Source organism: Morone saxatilis, unplaced genomic scaffold (genome assembly GCF_004916995.1).
Source record: "Morone saxatilis isolate NCDOM2014 unplaced genomic scaffold, NCSU_SB_2.0 Contig23, whole genome shotgun sequence".
In the NCBI taxonomy this organism is placed as follows: domain Eukaryota; kingdom Metazoa; phylum Chordata; class Actinopteri; family Moronidae; genus Morone; species Morone saxatilis.
This window is the reverse complement of record NW_023339796.1, coordinates 12711422-12729455: the sequence shown is the minus strand read 5'-3', so window position 1 is coordinate 12729455 and position 18034 is coordinate 12711422. Positions and strand designations below refer to the sequence as shown.

The 18034-nt window shown below is 38.9% G+C and overlaps 1 protein-coding gene across 1 annotated transcript in view; it reads left to right on the top strand.

Moving 5' to 3' along the window:
• The first annotated feature begins 495 nt into the window (after positions 1 to 495).
• The window catches only part of tnn (tenascin N), a 36458-nt gene continuing 18919 nt past the window's right edge, over positions 496 to 18034 (top strand). Inside the window, exons 1-8 of the mRNA XM_035669989.1 lie at positions 496 to 635; positions 6876 to 7064; positions 7576 to 7776; positions 7980 to 8354; positions 13616 to 13749; positions 13851 to 13980; positions 16096 to 16278; positions 16820 to 16909. Coding sequence (XP_035525882.1) covers positions 6878 to 7064; positions 7576 to 7776; positions 7980 to 8354; positions 13616 to 13749; positions 13851 to 13980; positions 16096 to 16278; positions 16820 to 16909 — 1300 coding nt within the window. The 5' untranslated portion in view covers positions 496 to 635; positions 6876 to 6877. The remainder of the gene's footprint in view (positions 636 to 6875; positions 7065 to 7575; positions 7777 to 7979; positions 8355 to 13615; positions 13750 to 13850; positions 13981 to 16095; positions 16279 to 16819; positions 16910 to 18034) is intronic.

Here is an 18034-nt window from a genome sequence, read left to right as displayed (position 1 = left end):
GTTTAACTTTAAAAATGTATGTATTGTATAAAAATAACCTCTCCCCGGTGGTTCCTTCCATCCTAAGCTGACTCTACATTTTTCTTGGCTTCGATCTTGCCCCTTTGAATCCAACCTTTATCCGGTTACCGTGGTGTTTAAGGTCCTGCTCCCTCTGCTAAAGACATTAATTTTGGACCTCCTCTGCTACTATATAGCAGAACACATATAGGGAGGGAAAAAAATCAGTTATTAAAAAATGAAGAAAGTGTTGAGACGATGAAGAAAGAAGGTGAGAGGCATGTTTAGGTAGAGGGATTTACTTAGGGGAATACTAAAGTAGTAAATGGTGCTCATTATCTCTCTTCTCCTCTTCTCCCTTTGCTTTCTCATTCAATCACTTGAGGAGAGGAGGAGAGGAGAGGAGACACTCCCAAACTAACTGCCCATTGGCCTATAGGCATTTTGGGAGAGATTTTAACAATTGGAGAGGGAGGGAGAGAGCAAAAGTCACTGCAAGCATAGAGGTCTTTGAATCATTGGCCTGGGCCTGTCAACAGGTGGCAGAGGGAGACGCTAGGTGACGTTCAGTCCTTCAGAGAAAAGAGAGAAAGAAAGAGAGTAGAGGAGGAGAAAGTTAAAGAAAATCCACAAGGGTAAGGCAACAATTTAATTTTGTCAATTTTACCTTACTGATTTTGTCCTCAATATGTCTTTAATTATTGAAGGATTTAGTTTACTGGCCATTATTAGTCCAATTAACCTGTTTATGTGTGACGATTTGAGAAGTTTTACTGAAAGGCTTTGTAAGATTAGATTTTTAAGTTTCTAAACATACAGACCAAATGGAAGTTATTTTTGATGAGTATCAAGAGAAAAAAAATTTTGATGACAGTAGTTGATTCAAAGTTGTTAAATCTGTTGTGGTCAGAGAGAGCGCGCTCTTGTTTATTTCTATATGACCCCATGGGGACCAGTTACATGTTTTCTTCCCTTTTAGCCCTCTTTCTCTATCCATTAATCTTTCTCACACTACTAATTCTGTCTCAGCTGGTTCTCAGTGTGTCCTTCTCTCCTATCTCCCTTTCTTCCTCCATCTAAACTTCCCTCAGTTTAACTTGTAACCTGTAATTTAAATAATATAATTTATTTATATATATGTTCTGGACAGGACTAAAACTGTTGTTATGTTAGTTTGCATGTGCTTGACAGCACCTTGTCTGTAATACATTTGTGGAGATGTTGGTCAGTGATACTAATACAATACTGATATGTGGTAGGATTTGTTACACTGAATTAGTTGTAAAGTAAGGATGCTCAGTTGTTGAGTGCGATTTCTTTCTGCATTCACTAAAATCATTGAATATACTGTATATTGTTCTGCGGTTAAAAGTAACTAAGTTGACTAAGTTGACTACTCAACTTTATTTGACAATTTCTATTTTATGTTACTTTATCCTTCTATCCCACTTCTCAGAGGCAAATATTGTACTTTTTCACTCCATTACATTTTAAAACATGAAGCCATTTTATAAAATAAGATGTATTGTTGTAGATTCAACTACAGAACAGTATGAAACTGTTTAAAGAAGCTCAACTTCGACCAAAGTACCTCTACCTGTTAATGCATCAAAAATAAATCATTCAGTAAACCATCAAATAATATAATAATATTACACTGACAGGGGTCATTCTGCATAAGTGTACTTTAACTTCAGTAACAATTTAAATGTATGACTTTAACTTGTAATTAAAGTATAGTAAAGTATTTTTATATTGCTACTTTCACTTAGTAAATGTCCAAACAATAATACATATAACAATAACAATATAAGTTATTTTCCCTTTGGGGCAGCTGTGACAGACAGCAATGTGTATTTGAGGTATTATTTATGATTAGTGTATACAGTTAATATCCACAATGTACTGTAGATAATCCTATATTGTCTGTCAACAAAGCTGCCAGCACTAATTTTCCTCTATGATAATAACATAAATATTTATAATAACTATGTGCTGGGGTGATAGATATTCTCATAGGGCTGTTGATCCAGTAGATTTACCTTTAATGCTACTGTGCTGGCTCAGGGAATACACAGAAGCCCTTGCAAAATGAGCTACAGATGTGGGCCCTCAGCCATGCAAAATGATAGAGAGAGGGAGAAGGAGAGAAAAGAAGAGAGAGAGAAACACACACAACCCTGAGTGGGTGGCTTATAAAAAGTGTTCAGATTGCATAACATGACTCCTTTCATGGAAACCTCAAAACTCCAGTTTTTTCATTTACTTTTACTGACTGAAAATGACCCCTGGGCACATGAAAGCCACTCAAAACACATTTTTATTATTTTAAAAACTTATCGCCTGGAACTTAGGCTGTTTTAATAATGCTCGGGTTGTGTTCTTTTTCTATCTTTTCAGTTGGTTAGGTTTTCATCTGACGGCCCCACTAAGGGGAATGGAGCCTCTATGGTTCTGATGAAGCAAGGTCCTTATCGAGGTCTACTTGTGGTCTGTATGGCAGCAGGAGGCAGACAGAATCATGAAGATATGAGCTCTGCTCTCAGACGATAATTGCTTTCAGCTTCGTCTTATTCAGTTTAGTTTCCCTGTTCTGTCTACAAGCTGCTGCAAGGGGAGGGAAAGAGGAAGGGAAAGGAGCTTTCACAAGTTTGTAACCGCACATAAAGGCACGATCTTGCTCCCCTTTTTAAACCCTCTCTTCTACTCATCCTCAGGCTTGTGGGTTTGGTCCAATGAGATTTGCCTTGAGCTGAAACCTGGCAAAACAGTCAGCCTTTGTCTGAGGCTTGATGGCTCTCTTGAGAGGACAGGGCAAATGTGCACAAACTGACCAAGTCTCCTTCTTCTCCCTATCTCTTTCTGTGTATCTGTGTTCCCAATACATTTTTTTTTTTGCAGCTCTTTGTTTCACTCATAGTCTCCCCTTCCTTTTCTCTGTTTATCCAAATGTTTGGTGCATTCATTGTTCCCAAAGCTCTGAGAGCATACAGAGATTATTAGAAACACACACAAGCACATGGGCATTCTTACAGCTTGTCAGGAAACCTTCAGTGAAAGGCGTCTGTGGATCCAGACAGTATTGTCTCCAGGTGATTAAACTGTGGGTGTTACCTTTGGAGGGAATCCCCTCTTGTCTCTGTAAGCTATAACGACAATGGTTCACATATATACTGTACACACATGGGTCCAATGCACTTCTTTGTCCCATATAAAAGAGGGAACATACATCACCAGGTAGTCAACAAACATTTTACAGGCCCATTGACAGAGCTCTGCTTTGACATAGAGAAGTTATTGTCAGGAAGGAATTTTTAACTGTGTTTATGGACATGTTGAATTTTACTTGAGAGGGAAAGCCAGGTTGAAATGCAATCTGGATGGGCCATGAGAACATCCACTAGGCTGAAGCCATTCTGTTTTTCTGATTTATTCTGCAGTCTTATGCATATTGACTGCTGACAGTCAGCTGCCTGAAATAATGAATTTGCTGGACACTGATGCCAAACCAGAGTTCAACATCTTTATATTACTGGTCCATTGAACAACATCCAGTAAATCCCTTCTGTTTTCTCCAAAATTCAATTAACCTATCACCCGTCCACCATTCATTGATTTATTTATCTATCCTTTCAACCATTTATCAGTCCATTGATTCACCCACACATACATTCAGCCAACCGTGCAGCCGTCTGTTGATCATCCATCCATCAATCAATCAAAATATTCTTATCTATCCATCTATCCACCCAACCATTCTTCTACCAATCCATCCATCCATCTCTCCAGCAGCAATTCTCAGATCTTGCAGCGCCACTTCCCTCTCTATCCCCCATTTCCTCTCTCCATTAATCCCTCCATCTGTCTTTCTTTCCTAAACCGGGACATTCTTAGCAGTCAGTAGTGGCCCTTTGCTATGCTTGGAAGGTCGCAGTGCTATCTCCTCCAAGAGAAATAAGAAAAGGGCCTGAAAACGGTGAGCATCAAATAAAACCTTGACAGGGAGCCATAAACATGCTTGTTAAGCATCTCTGCGCACCAGTGCTCAGTGCCATTCCACACGGCTATAGTATACTGTCTATAATGTGGCTAACTGCTAGGCTGTCACTGATTCAAACACACTCCCTCCATCATTCCCTCTATCACCTATTCACTCTCTCTCACTCACTTAATCTCTCTCACTCTTTAACTTTTTCATCTCTATTTCCCTTACTTTCCAGTCTCTCTCCATATCCTACCCCTAATGTCTCTTTTACCTCATCTCTGGTTTGCCCTCCAAAGTCTTGGCCATTGATAAAACACCCACTAAGGTTTTGGCCACCATATAGGGTCAAAAAAGCAATTTCCCAGTGATGTCATAGCTTTGATTTCTTGCACTGGCAGCAGTCTCTGACCTCAAGCTTTTGACCAGCAGCAATCAAAAAGACAGCTAAAATAACCAAACAAGGTCAGCTATATTGAGTTTGGACTAGTTAAAAACAGGGCATGGTAATTACATGTCTATTTGTCTCCCTTTAAAAGGACTGGAGAATTTTGAATTGCAAAACTACTTGAGTTACATCCTGTGTAAATCATCAGAGTAAAGATTCATAAGCTAAAGTTTATTTGACTGAAGTAGCTTTCCACTTCAGCTATTGAAAAAATTACATAAAAACCTTTTCAAACCACTGAAAAGGTCAGGTGTTCGCCCTGCTCAGAATCTCTGTTAATCTGATAATGGTATCATTATGGTGGCTGGGGGATTGGTGGGTTTAAGGTCCACTTGTTGACATTTTAATGTTCTGGCCAATGCTCACACAGTGTCCAGTGGGATTTTGAGGATCTGTTTCTTTCTCTGCACATTTTCTACTTTTCCATCTGCTTTAGTCTTTGATGCTCAAAGAGCAAATGTTTTAGCTTCCAACTGGTCAATTTCTCCTTTTCAAAGTTGCACCTACTTAAAAAACAAAATACATTTACCGAATGACAAAAATACAAATATTTTATTCAGCTTTTATTGGTCCTGCTGGAACAATCTTTGCTCAAAATAAGAAAGAACAAGAACAGATTTCTTCTTTTTGCACAATGTTATGCTCACGAAGTCTGTGATTCCTGTCTGTCTTCTATGGTTACATACAGTATGTGCGGCATTGTAACAACTTTGGGGTTTTGCAGTGCATGCATGTTCCATTAAATAACCTGGCATGATTTCAAACAAATCCAATATATTTATTTAAGCATGTATGCTACTGTATATATTGCTGTGTAGTTTTCCAGTTGTCAAGCAGTGGCCCCCGACACTTTATTGCAGAGCTTTAAGTCACTCTATTAGAGGTTTTATGTTTCCATAGACCACACAAGTTTAGCACAGTCAGATTAGAAGTTCCCTCTGCCGCAATTTAAACTTTTACACCCGAATGTTAAATTCAGACCAAGGTCCAAAAAAAGTCCTACTGAAGGTTAAAACAGGCCTGCTATTTTGAAAGCATGTAATTTGGCTTCCTGGGGAAGCCGCTGCAAGGTTTTAAGTTCACATGACATCACTGTCATTAGACACAATGACATCACTGAGGACCACGTTTCTGTGCTCTCTGAAGCTCTGAAACGCCTGACTGAGCACAATTTATGGTTTAGAGAAAAAGGATCTCTGGCAAAGTGATGACTGCTCACTTTCTGATGCCATACTGTGGAATAAGAGTATAACACACACACACACACACACACACCCACACACACACATACACCACAGTGACATAATGGTTCAGGTTTGATTAAATATACAGCAGTGTGCCCCACTGAATGTAACTTATGCATTGTCCAGGTTGTATTTCTTTTCTCTGCTCTTTATAAAACACTGACTGGAAAGCACAAACGTGACCCTTCTTTCAACCCCGGAGACTCAAGTCCAGTCAGCCATGACGACAAACATCTACAGTTTCGGTAGTCTGTTACACATAGTTCATGCCAAAGATACAATTTCTACATATGCATGTATAAACTCGCACTGAAGCAGATGGAATATATACTTCATCTCCGTATGAAACATTGTGCCATGACACTGTGATAATATTGGAAGTGAATTTGATGTGGCCAACAGAGGTAAAAATCTTTTTATTTAAAAGAATAATCCATCCTTTTGGGAAATATGCTTATGAAGTGAGCCAAGTTTAGCTTAGCTCAAGCACACACAAAAAAAACAGGAATCAGTACCACTATAGCTCAATATTTAACATGCTGTATTCAATTTGTACTTTGTACATTTGTACAAAATGACAACTTGTGGTTGTACAAGGTTGTGCTTCGGTCTTTGTGCTAAGCTATGATAATTATCTCCCAGCTCAATACTTAACAGACAGACATGGCAGACGTATCAAACTGTTCATCTAACTCTCGGAGGGCTAATGAACAAGTGTATTTCTTAAAGTGTTGAACTGTTCCTCTAATGATGTAACATAGCGGGCTACCACTGCAATGAATATAATAACTACTTTTTCTATGTTTTTATTTTCTTTCCTGGAACAACCACTGCTGTTCAAACCACAAACTACCCTTCATTCTGTTTTACTACTTCATGGAAACAGTACATTTATGATAGCTGTTAGCTTGGAAAGGGTCAATCCCTACTTTATTTGAGTAATCACAGTTACTTTCCTGTCAGAGTTCTGTGTGCTCGGTTCCCTAAATACTGTTTTTTTAGATTCATCAAATGTATTACATTCTATGTTTACCCTAAAATCTAGCCTCTTGCTTTCAGACGGCTCCACAAATCAGCGTAAAATTAGCAGTCAGCATTTTGTGTGTCCTGTGTGAACTGAATGTCTGTCTGTGTTTTAGAAAATAGTAGTGTGATGGTTCAGAAAAAATCAACAATTACCTGCTCTTATCTTGTCCTCTAGCCATGACCACCAGATTCCTGTGGAGGGCCCTGTCCCTGCTGGCCCTACTCTGCATCATATCACCGCTCTGCACCGCCAACAACAACCCAGACCCCTCAGCCCCAGAGCAGGGAGTCACCTTCAGCCATGTCTATAAAATAGACAGCTCCAGTTGTAAACTTGAAAGCCTGCCAACCCAGGGCGAAACAGGTCATAAACAAAAATAATAAATAATTAGAGTAAGAGAGAATGCAACTGAGAATAATTACAGACGACAAGGAGCATGAGTATGCAGAAAGCTTCGAAAATTGGATGAAAATCTGTAAATAACCAGAAACCAGAGTGAAAGGAGCTTATAAATTAACTGTTTATATAAGAAAGATGATAAGAATGAGACGTTTATGAGACATATATAATTAAATTGCATATATGTCACAGTTAAGATTATTATGTTAAATGAATGTAGATTGATATTTAAAATACTTCCATTATTAATCACATACTGGATGTGGGCTGCAGGTACACATTACCTGTATGTTATGGCTCATGAGTTTTTGGTATGTGTTTGGCTTTTTCAGTCTTTGAGTAGTATCAAATTCTTATTTAGATTCTTCACATTGAAATTAATATTATACCAAATAATCTGTCTCATTGTGTGTTAGCATTATGACCCATTACAGGCCTCCATGTAGAAAAGTTACATTTTTGTCATATTTTGTAGGTCTGCAGACAGAAACCACTACAAATGGAGAGAACGACATCATCTTCAGACACAACATTAGGCTGCAGACACCAAAGTGTGACTGTGCGGAATCGGAAAGCTTTAAGTCACTCTTGTACAGAGTCAACGGGCTGGAGGAAGAGGTTAACTACCTAAAGACCCAGTGTACTCAGGGATGTTGTGGAAAAGGTGGTGCTGCAGGTAAGCTGTGCCACAATATAGGTAGGAGACTGAACTGGGAAGTTAACTCTCTTATTTTACATCATACATGTAGAAGGAATATAATCAATTGAGAGCAAGTGAAGATATTTGTAAGTAAAAATTACAGTAATAACCTTGGAAACTACAATTATAACCTATACAGTTAACCATACAATAACACATTTTCACCCTTCTTTCTCAAGGAGTGGACACAAGCTGTAGTGGCCATGGTACCTACCAACAGGACTCCTGCAGCTGCCTCTGTAACCCAGGATGGGAAGGCCCAGACTGCTCCGTGTCCTCCTGCCCCGACGAGTGCAATGACAATGGCCGATGTGTGGATGGGAAGTGTGTGTGCCATCAGGGCTACACTGGAGAAGACTGCAGCCAGCTGATGTGTCCAGACAACTGCAACGACAAGGGACACTGCGTGGATGGAAAATGTGTGTGTTTCCCACACTTCACCGGCGAGGATTGCAGCATCCAGAAGTGTCCCAATGACTGCATTGGTAACGGCCAGTGTGTGGACGGCCACTGCATTTGTGATGAAGGCTTTTATGGGGAAGACTGCTCATTAGGTAAGCTTTTCAAATCCTTGATAACACAAACTCTATGTTTGTTTTCATTGTATGCATAATAACTTGGTAAATAGATGGTAAAGTAAAGGGAGTAAAGTTACCCATGGGTGAGCTACTCTGCCACAATACATCTCCAGTCTGTTAACAGTGATCTTATATTTTCTCTGTACTATGCCTTTTTTATTCAATTTTATCACTGATGCATTAATGTGTACATCACTTTATTTTTGCATCCGTTAAATAAATGACTTTGTATACTGCTGGGTATCAGTAGCCTCCAAATCCAGTGGAATAGAGGTAGGGTTATAAAGTGGGAAATGGAAAATAGAAGAAAGTAGAAGCACCTAAAAATTGTAAAGTAATTAATCGAGTAAATTTACTTAGTTACAATCCACCACTGATAAATTCACACTGCTTATTACAAAGACTTATGTTCAGTATTGCAACCAATTCCAGGTAAAATAAACAGATTCACAATGAAATTGTGTTGTTATGTTGATGTGACTTTATTCCTTAAAGTGGAATAACCAACCACTTTGGTGAGAAAATCAAAGAAAAATGTTCACCAGCATATTTTCCAGTCTATTTGACCCCAGCCGACACACTGTAGATCATTCATACAGGTTTTGCTCCTGTGGGCGGTTCTTATCCTAGCTACCAGAAACATTTCTGATATGTCCTGTAGAGATTAATCGTGTCTGAGTAAGCATATTCCATCATGATCTTTTTATGGGTAAATTATATAGCTCAGGTGCAGCATAATAACCTTTTATGACCCAGACTTGCATTTAGTTTGATCTGTGTTTCTCATGAGAATTTACATTCACATTTCACATTTTCATTTAGTCACCTCTATGACTCTGCTGACATTAAGCTGTGAATATTAACTGCAAACTCATGGAAAACACAGATGCTACAAGGAGCTCTGGGACCGTTAAAGTATAACACTTGCCCCTAAAGCCCAGGTCACCTTCATATAAATTTCCTCCCATTATCATTTAGTAAAAACTTTTAGGCTCTACCTGGATGAATTCTTAGGACTTACAACAATCCATTCGAGCACGTATCAGCTTATCTGCTATTATTTGTTTGATTTATGATCCAAACAGAAGCGTCTGAGGCTCATTTTTCACCAATAGGCCTTTTTTACAGCAGACATTTGAACCTTTCATAGAAGGAAAAGCGTTACTAGTGACATAAATGACACAAATCATGGTTTCAGGTGTCCCAATAAGCAATGACGGACTGACATTGGGCCAGCATGCACAGTGCCAGGACCCTGAAACCAAAGCAGCTAAATTAAATTCAGCCATCATGGATTTCATTTCATTCAATCAACTGACTAGTAACACCCAGTATATTCACACAGGTGTAAAGGGCTGGCTTCAAATGCCTTATTAAATGCAATTAAATTTGCCTTTTAACATTTGCAAAGAACTTGTACAGTTTTGAGTAGTAGTCCAATTCATGTGTGCATAGAATATGAAAAAGAGAACAGTGTCAGTCATGAGCTGGGCTATTTCCTCCAAATAGAGAGAAAAAAAGAAAAAGAAACATCAGAAGAAGATTTATATGATTTATATGAAAGTTAAACTGGGAGACTCTCTGGACTCTCACCCCTCTGTTTGACTACAAAAACACACAATTCACTTGCAGTCATAAGGTGATGTTATAGAATGGCATTATTTTTGCTCATAGACTACCTTTGGTGGTGAAAACCAAATCCAGCACAAAACCTTACTGTACCAACAATGCTGCTGCTGCGCTCTCCACCATCCCAACATACTTTTTCTTATATTCTGAGGCTTTGAACACTGTTGACTTTTCGAAAACATAATGATTATGACCAGACTCTGAAAGCTCCCTCAAAGGGCAGTCTTTTCTGCCAAATGTAACTTCTAACCTTTGACAATAAATGGTCAGTTCATTGAGGTAAGCATCTTACTCTGAACCTAAAGTTATGGCAGTTATCATGATGGCCATAGTGACCTACTTCAGTGGAATTCAAAGAATCTCTCCAACAGTTATTTCAGATATAGCAGCTGATGGGGCCCTTTCAGTGGGCTGACCCCATGACCACTGACAACTTCGGCATCAGGTCACATACTGTAAGAACACAAGAATATAAGAACACCCATCACTCTTTTGGGGCTCCATCAAGCTTTGACCCCGTGGAAGAATCATCACCTTTCCCGCTAAATGCACTGCTCACCAAATCACTATTGCTGTACTCCCTCAGGTGCAGAGTACAAAATTGCATTTTATGGCAATTTAAGGCCGGGCGAGCAGAAAGGTGAGCAGAAGCCAGGCGCGGACAGTTTAATTCACTGAGTTCACACTGTGACAGTCATTTCTAAGCAGATCTTGCTAATTTAGCTGCAGGTAAAATGCACAACATTTTGCTTTTTCAATGTGGTTGTGTCATGGACTACAGAAGAAGCTTATGTGTCATCATCTGTCTATACTTGTCTACGGCATTTCTCCCTTTACATTTAACCCAGAGTGCCGAGCACATCCTTTAAAATGGGGGATTTCAAACATTTTCTATGAGCAGATCCACCAAAAGAAGTCCAACAACCAATTCTAGGTCTTGAAAAAAACGTAAATGGTTCAGTCTTCACAGTAGCGGGTCAGCAGTGTCAAAGCCTTGATGGCGTTTTAGTTTCTTCAAGCTGTGTGTTGCTCTGTAGAGGCAGAGAAAAGCTAAAGACAGATGCAGCTTCGTGTGTAGGTGCTGTTGAATGGAGTCCAACATCAATAGTGGCACTGTGTCAGAGGGAAAGTCAGAGAGGAAGGGTAACTGGGAGGTAAGAAAAAAAAATACTTTGTGTTGATTTTAGGTGATAGTAATAATAGTGGTAATAAGCGCCGGTAGAAGAAGAGCACAAAAGCAAAACAGTCGAGACATTCTTTGTTTTATGTGGCCACTTGCCATTTCAGCACCTGGATGATAGATGTCAGTCTGCTCCGTGGGTGATGACAGCAACGCGAGTCTTGAAGTACAGGTTAGATATACCGTACGTACACTGTAGTGCAGTTTCATTCCTTGCCATTGATGTTGCCATGTGGTTTAGTGAACCATTGGTGCTTTAACAATGAAAATATTTTTGTAGCCTGAACGCTTGTCTATCCAACACATTATAGTAAAACAAGAGGAAAGTTTAGCAACCGCATCTAATAAGTTGATCTCAATATAATGTGGGTGAGATTATTAAGGCGAACATAGTAACTTCTTTGGAGCTATGTCAACACAATGCAGATGCTTTGGATTTACCGTTCCTATTGTAGCTTATTTGACTGTCTCAGAAGTGTTTCCTTTCATCTATAGATGCATTTAAAGAGATGATGTTTAAAATAATGTACCTATTGAATTTTCTCCTATACTTAAAACCATATAAGGCCACTTTTTCCAGTTCTGTGTCTAAGTGAATTGGCTCAGAGACTTGATTCAAGTTTTAAAATATTTATAAACTTATGGGAAACTTATAAAAGATAATATTACACAGAGGAACAACAAAAAAGAAGTTGATTGAATTCCCATTTAATTTGTCCTGAACCACATTAACATGTGAATATGAACTGATACTTCCATAGCTCTCGCTTGCTGCTGATTTATAGTCTTTTTAAGAAGTCCAAACATGTTGTTTCAGTCAAGTTTTCCATCTTCAAATTGTATTTCACTAATTTTCATTCTGAGAAGAAACAAATCACTATTAGTTTTCACTTTTTCCAGTCTTAATATGTTAATTTATTCACCCCAGCTGCTCTGAAGTATTATTTGAGGGTAAAGATTGTTGACCGTCGTGCCTAGAGTACCAACAGGGGGGTATTAACTGCTACTGGATGGAAAAGGATTGCTACATTTGAGAAAAAAAACATTAAGCTTCCTGACTTTGCCTTGTGGAACAGCGTCTAAAGCTGATGTGAATTCCTTCCCTGCCAAAGTTATGGCGGACTCCTTCAGCAACCCATTCTGCTTTTCCCTCTTGAAATATGCTTACGTTTTTGTGTACTGTGCTGTACTTCTCTGAATGTACCACCATCTACCATTTATTTCCCTCTATCGTACCCACAGAAAGTTCTTCTTGTTTGTGGAAAGCCTCACTCCCCAACACTGCAGACATGCTGTCTTCTGTCTTTTGGCTGCTGTTTTGTTATTGTACTCCCCCCATAGTTATATACCTTCTTACTCGCCCCCTGCCATATTTTTTCCATCATCTCCTGTGAAGCCCTCGTATAACCACTGAAAAGCAATATTTTTTTTTCCCAATTTCCATCTCAGGTTTGGGAAGAAACCTCAATGTTCAAAATAATGCATTGCTTTTTCCTGGTTCATGATCCTTTCACACGGTGTAAGGGGGACGCACAGTGAAAGAGAAGAAAGGGCAATAAAAATGAGAAAAGGTTATTAAACGATAACACAAAACTGTAATATGTTTTTCTCACCTTCCAGGCAGCCATTGATTTTTCTTTGACAATTTAGTACACTATAAACTTCAGACTTCAAACCTGTTTGAGTTAAGTAATCAATCACAATGAAATGTCTGTTAGTCTTGTCAGGGGATTAATTCATTTTGAAAAAGAGTTTGAAAGAGAGTTTTGAAAACACACTCTGGACTATGTTAAGCAGTTGATATACCTTTTCATTATCACAGCTTTTCAGTCATGTTATTTTAATAGGTTAACGTAACTTTTGTCATATAAATGGAATTATTTTGTGATTATTTAGGCGTAGGTATTTTTGAAACTGAGATCACCCTACTTCAAACCAGTCAGAAGAAAAATGTGAGATAACCAAAATTGTTTTACCCATGTCAGAAAATGTTGTGTTCATGTAGAACCCCATAGCTCATTGTATATGAGCTGATGACATAGGCTGGTTTGTTCATAAACAAATAATGAATTATGGTTTAGTAAAACATAGTAATAATATCAAATATGTCTTTATAGAAGAAGTTATAATTGTTGACAAATACATTAATAAACACTTAGACGTCCTTATGACTGCATCTGTCATAAATCATGTTTATATGTTGATTATAGGCAATATATAGGGGGACTTAAAGTAAAGTGTTACTGAGAAAATAGTTTCTCTGTAAATGTATTAGGGCATAAAGACTGACAGACAGAACAGAGGGAAACGGAAAAGGAAGCAATTAAAGTAATAGAACATTGTATTGCAATGTGTTATAACCCCTATTAAACTCTGTGTCTCTCTGTCTCTTTCTCTGTGTATGTCTACCTCTCTCTTTCTCTCTCAGTCCTCGGCCCTCAGGGTCTGCGGTTGGTCCAGGTGACTGACGCCTCACTCCTGGTTGAGTGGGAGTCAGTTCGTGGGGCAGAGTATTACATTTTGACATATCATCCCAAAGATGATGAGAGTGCCCTGCAGCAAGTACGTTCTTTTTCTCTCCCTCTCTTTGGTCATGTCAAATAAAGGAAATCTGTTTTTTCTACAACATTTATATGCCTTTAATTCAACTCACTGTATCCTAGGTTAGGGTTCCCAACACAGAGAACTCCTACCTCATCACAGGACTGTCCCCTGGGATCACCTACATTGTCCAGGTTTATGCCGTCATCAAAGAAATCCAAAGTGAAGCAGACAAGATCGAAGCTACCACAGGTGAGCTCAGAACACTGTGATCAGGACTGGAAAAACAATAATAAGGCTTTCAAATATGGGCTTCTATTGACTAAATCAGCATGACGCAGAATAGGATTTGTTACTGGTAAAGTGGAATGAGGCTGGGTACAGCATGTTGTCTTTAACAGTGCCGGTGGTTTAGGGCAAAGGCAGATGTTACCTATTAAAGACTCATGTGGCAGGAAGGCCAGGTATGGCCTGCAGGTGTGGGGGATTTAGTTAGATTTTCTGTGGATTAAACGGTCACATTTGAGGTTAAATGTAAGTACAAGTGTGATGAGCCATGAAAAGACTGATATATCAAGCTCTTGAAATGTTTAGAAGAAGGAGGTGTTGCAGATTAAGAATCTGGATTTAAGGAAAAAGGTAAGTGTACGTCCAGAGGATAGATGAGTTTGAGGTGACATCATTTTGAATATTGCAAATTTGAACAATAACACTTTTTCATATCACTTGATATATGTGCAGTCATGTGATTAACGCGTATATTCATGCATAGATGAACAGTCTGTTCCACTTGTAGTAAATTACTTGCAGTTACTAAGATTTTCCTGTATTTAAATCTACCATATGGCTTTAACGCAAATGCTAATGCTAAAAAGCAATGAACAACTTGAAGCCTGTCATTACTAAGTGTTTCATTAAGCACTGGTTTGTTAACCATTAAATTTAAAGGTAATTACAAGGAAATGGCTCTACGGATGTGTTTAATGGAAATCGGACTTGCTCACAGATGTGGCGGAGACAGATGTTAAGGGAAAGAGATTACTAAACAGGATTGGTAGGCGTGAGTCAGACAGACAGACAGACAGACAGAGGAAGAAATTGAGTTCGACTCTAATGCGTGGTTAGCCTGGTTAGCCATGGAAAACCTCACAGAGCATGGCATTCCCATATGGGCATGAGAAAACACGCCATCGTCTGGCTTATGGTTGTGTGAGGAGTACACGGCATGAGGCAGACATTTCACTGGTTACATAGTTTTCAACTTCAAACGATGATCTACTTCAAAAGAGGGCTCAAGTGAATGTTTTTCTTTTTCTCTTAGAAAAACACATAGCTGGCATAAAAAAAATGCTAACCCTTTTCATTTGGTACCATTTGTTTTGATTGATGGTTTTGTTCTGTTTTTTCCACCATATGCGGGAAATCCTTCCTGTCCATGGTAATATTGTAAAAATCTGTATATGCAGTCACCTATTTTTCATATATTAATGAAATGGCATATACGTGAAAAAGCCATTAGTGCTTCTAATGTTTGTCATTTACCCCTGTATAGTTCCTCTGACTCACAGCATAGGTTAAATCAGCAGCCATGTGTTAGAACAATTGACTCATACTTAATATATGTGCATATCTTTGACATATTTGACTTAAAAGCAGTGCCATGGGCCAAAACATAACAGAAAAACAATAATATAAGTGCATTATTTACACTATCTGACAATAAGAGTTGTTCTGTGCTAGTGTGTGTTTTCACAATTAAAGTTCTGTGTAACTTTTTCTGAACGGCAGCCAGTTCTGTAATTTTACTTAAATTCAGTGTGACAGTAGCACAAGAAGAGAAGATTGATAAAATATCACTAATGTAATATAGCACTATCTACTACTACTAAGGTTTGCTAATATTAGCTTACATTAGACACTAGGAGAACTAGTCATACCAGGCCAAGTAAGGCTGAATCAACAATTGAATTTAGTGTTTAATTTCTTATGAATTCATTTGTGAGTGGGAGAATGTGTTATTATCTTCTTTCAAAAGTTACGTAGCCTCACTTTAAATCTATATATAACTATAAAGCATAAACTTCAGTGTGATGTTTTTACTGACATTTCAGTAAAAACGTTATCTCCTGTTTGGGGTAAGACAAGAACTTGTATTTTCTTAATGGCCAAAAGGAAAATTCTTGTATGTACCCCTCCCTAGGACGGTCACATTTCAGGGTGGAAGGGATTCATCATATAGCTCAAGGACATGGGAGCTGGGCAGGGCAGATGCTTGTGATTACAGGGGCTTTAATGCAAGGTCTAGTTTGAGGGTCATGTCGGTACTCCCAGTTCCACCTTGTTGTCCAACACTTGTATCCCTCCCAGATGTCTCAGCTATTGATGATATCCGAGTTCTTGGCCAGACAGAAGTCTCTATCCAGGTGGAATGGAAGAATCCAACAGCTGAGCTGGATCACTTCAGGCTTACACACACTGACCCCGCAGGGCAGGAGGAGGAGCAGAACGTCCAGAAGAGCCAGGAGGCGCGCACCAAACACACTATTGTGGGTAAGTGTTGTAACAGACAGAACACAAGTTTGCACAGGAGACATAAATACATGTAAAAACCCCTGAAGCCCCGGAGTATACTTCCAAATTGTTGTGCCAGACCACAGCTTTAAATGAAGGGCATTTGCTCTCTGCCCTACGTTCTATAGTAATTCACCTCAATATCAGACTCTGATAAGTGATATTTTGCTCTACTGTTGTCATTTCTCTTTCCTGCTTTTTACTGTAGTTGTTGTTACTATCCTGCTGATACTTTGTGGTAAATACATTTATTGTGAAGCACTTCTTGACTCCTGTTACATATTTAAATCATTACTTACTTACTTAACATAACCATGTGTATAATGGTGTAACAGAAACCATTTTTATGTATCTCATCACTTCATCTCATTTTGTGATCCTTCATATTTATCTTGGGTCCTCTTGGTGGGTCCCGACCTCCAATTTGAGAACTACTTGCATTGAGTATTTCACTGGTAAAGACTGTAGTTCATCACATACTTCCCATTGTAGAGTTTTTAAAAAATGTGTCTTTCTGCAGGTCTGTTTCCAGGAACAGAGTACCAAATCTCAGTGCAGGCCATCAAAGGAACCACTGAAGGAAAATCTTCCTCTGTCATTGGTGCCACAGGTCAGTACCAACACGCCAGCGTTCACGGTCCATTTAACCTAATGTGTTAGTGACCAGCAATTTAGCAAATTCTGTATATTATCAGTGTTTGCACAAAATGGGCCTAATTTGATCTGAAATGGACAACCGCTGGATGGAAATCGCAGGGGCCTGCGTTTGTGCAGCCACTGACTGTCTGAATTGGATGACACTTAAAATGATAGATCAGTCACTTGTGGAAGTGAAACACATTAAAGAAACAGCAATATTCCACTTAGTTTTAAATTGGGTGCAGCATCAAAGACTGCTCTTAGCTCTTGTCAAGCCACCTATAATTCACCAGCGGTCAGAACCTAATAGGAAAAACACATAATCTGTCATGCACAATACTGACAAGCTAAATGATGATACAACCTGGTATTACCTTCCACACACAGTCAATGATAATAGCATAATGAATACATCCAGCATGGAGCAGGCTTATGGCTTAATGGTGGGGGGCTTGACTATACAGCCTAATAATCTGGACAGGTCCTAATAGCTGTGGTGAGCCTGGTCACCAAAGGGGAAACATGATATGAACAGTGTAACGACTACAAGATACTCCCTGATGGGTGAGTTGAGAAGGTCCATGAGTCCATCTGGTAATGTTGGATTTTAGCGGTGTGGCACTGAATTTGACACAATTGGTCTAACCGTGTTCTGGACTGGTTTTAGGACGTGAGGAGGAATTCATTTTAGAGTTTCACTTTAACAGCTGTTTATAACATTCAGTTGCTATAAAGTTATTATTTAAGTGACAAATGGTCCACAATGGCTCAACAAGTCTTCAGTTACTCCCATTATTCTGTGTTATTTTCGTTTCCCTTTCTTTCTTTCCTCCTTCACCTTCTCATACACCCAGGAGCTCACTCAGTTCAAAAGCAGTCTCAAGGTTGATGGCTCTTCATTTTTTAGACCCTGAGGCAGCCAATTTAATGTTTTTTAGTCATCAGTGTTAGCTAGGTACTTTCAAGAAGACTCACTTCTCTTCTTTTGCAGCCAGTCAGGTAGTCAAGGGCCCCTGTCACTGCTAATCTTTTTTTCTGTGCTTGAGTGTACCACCTACTCATGTAGTAATTGCATGGGTGTGTGTGTGTATGTGTG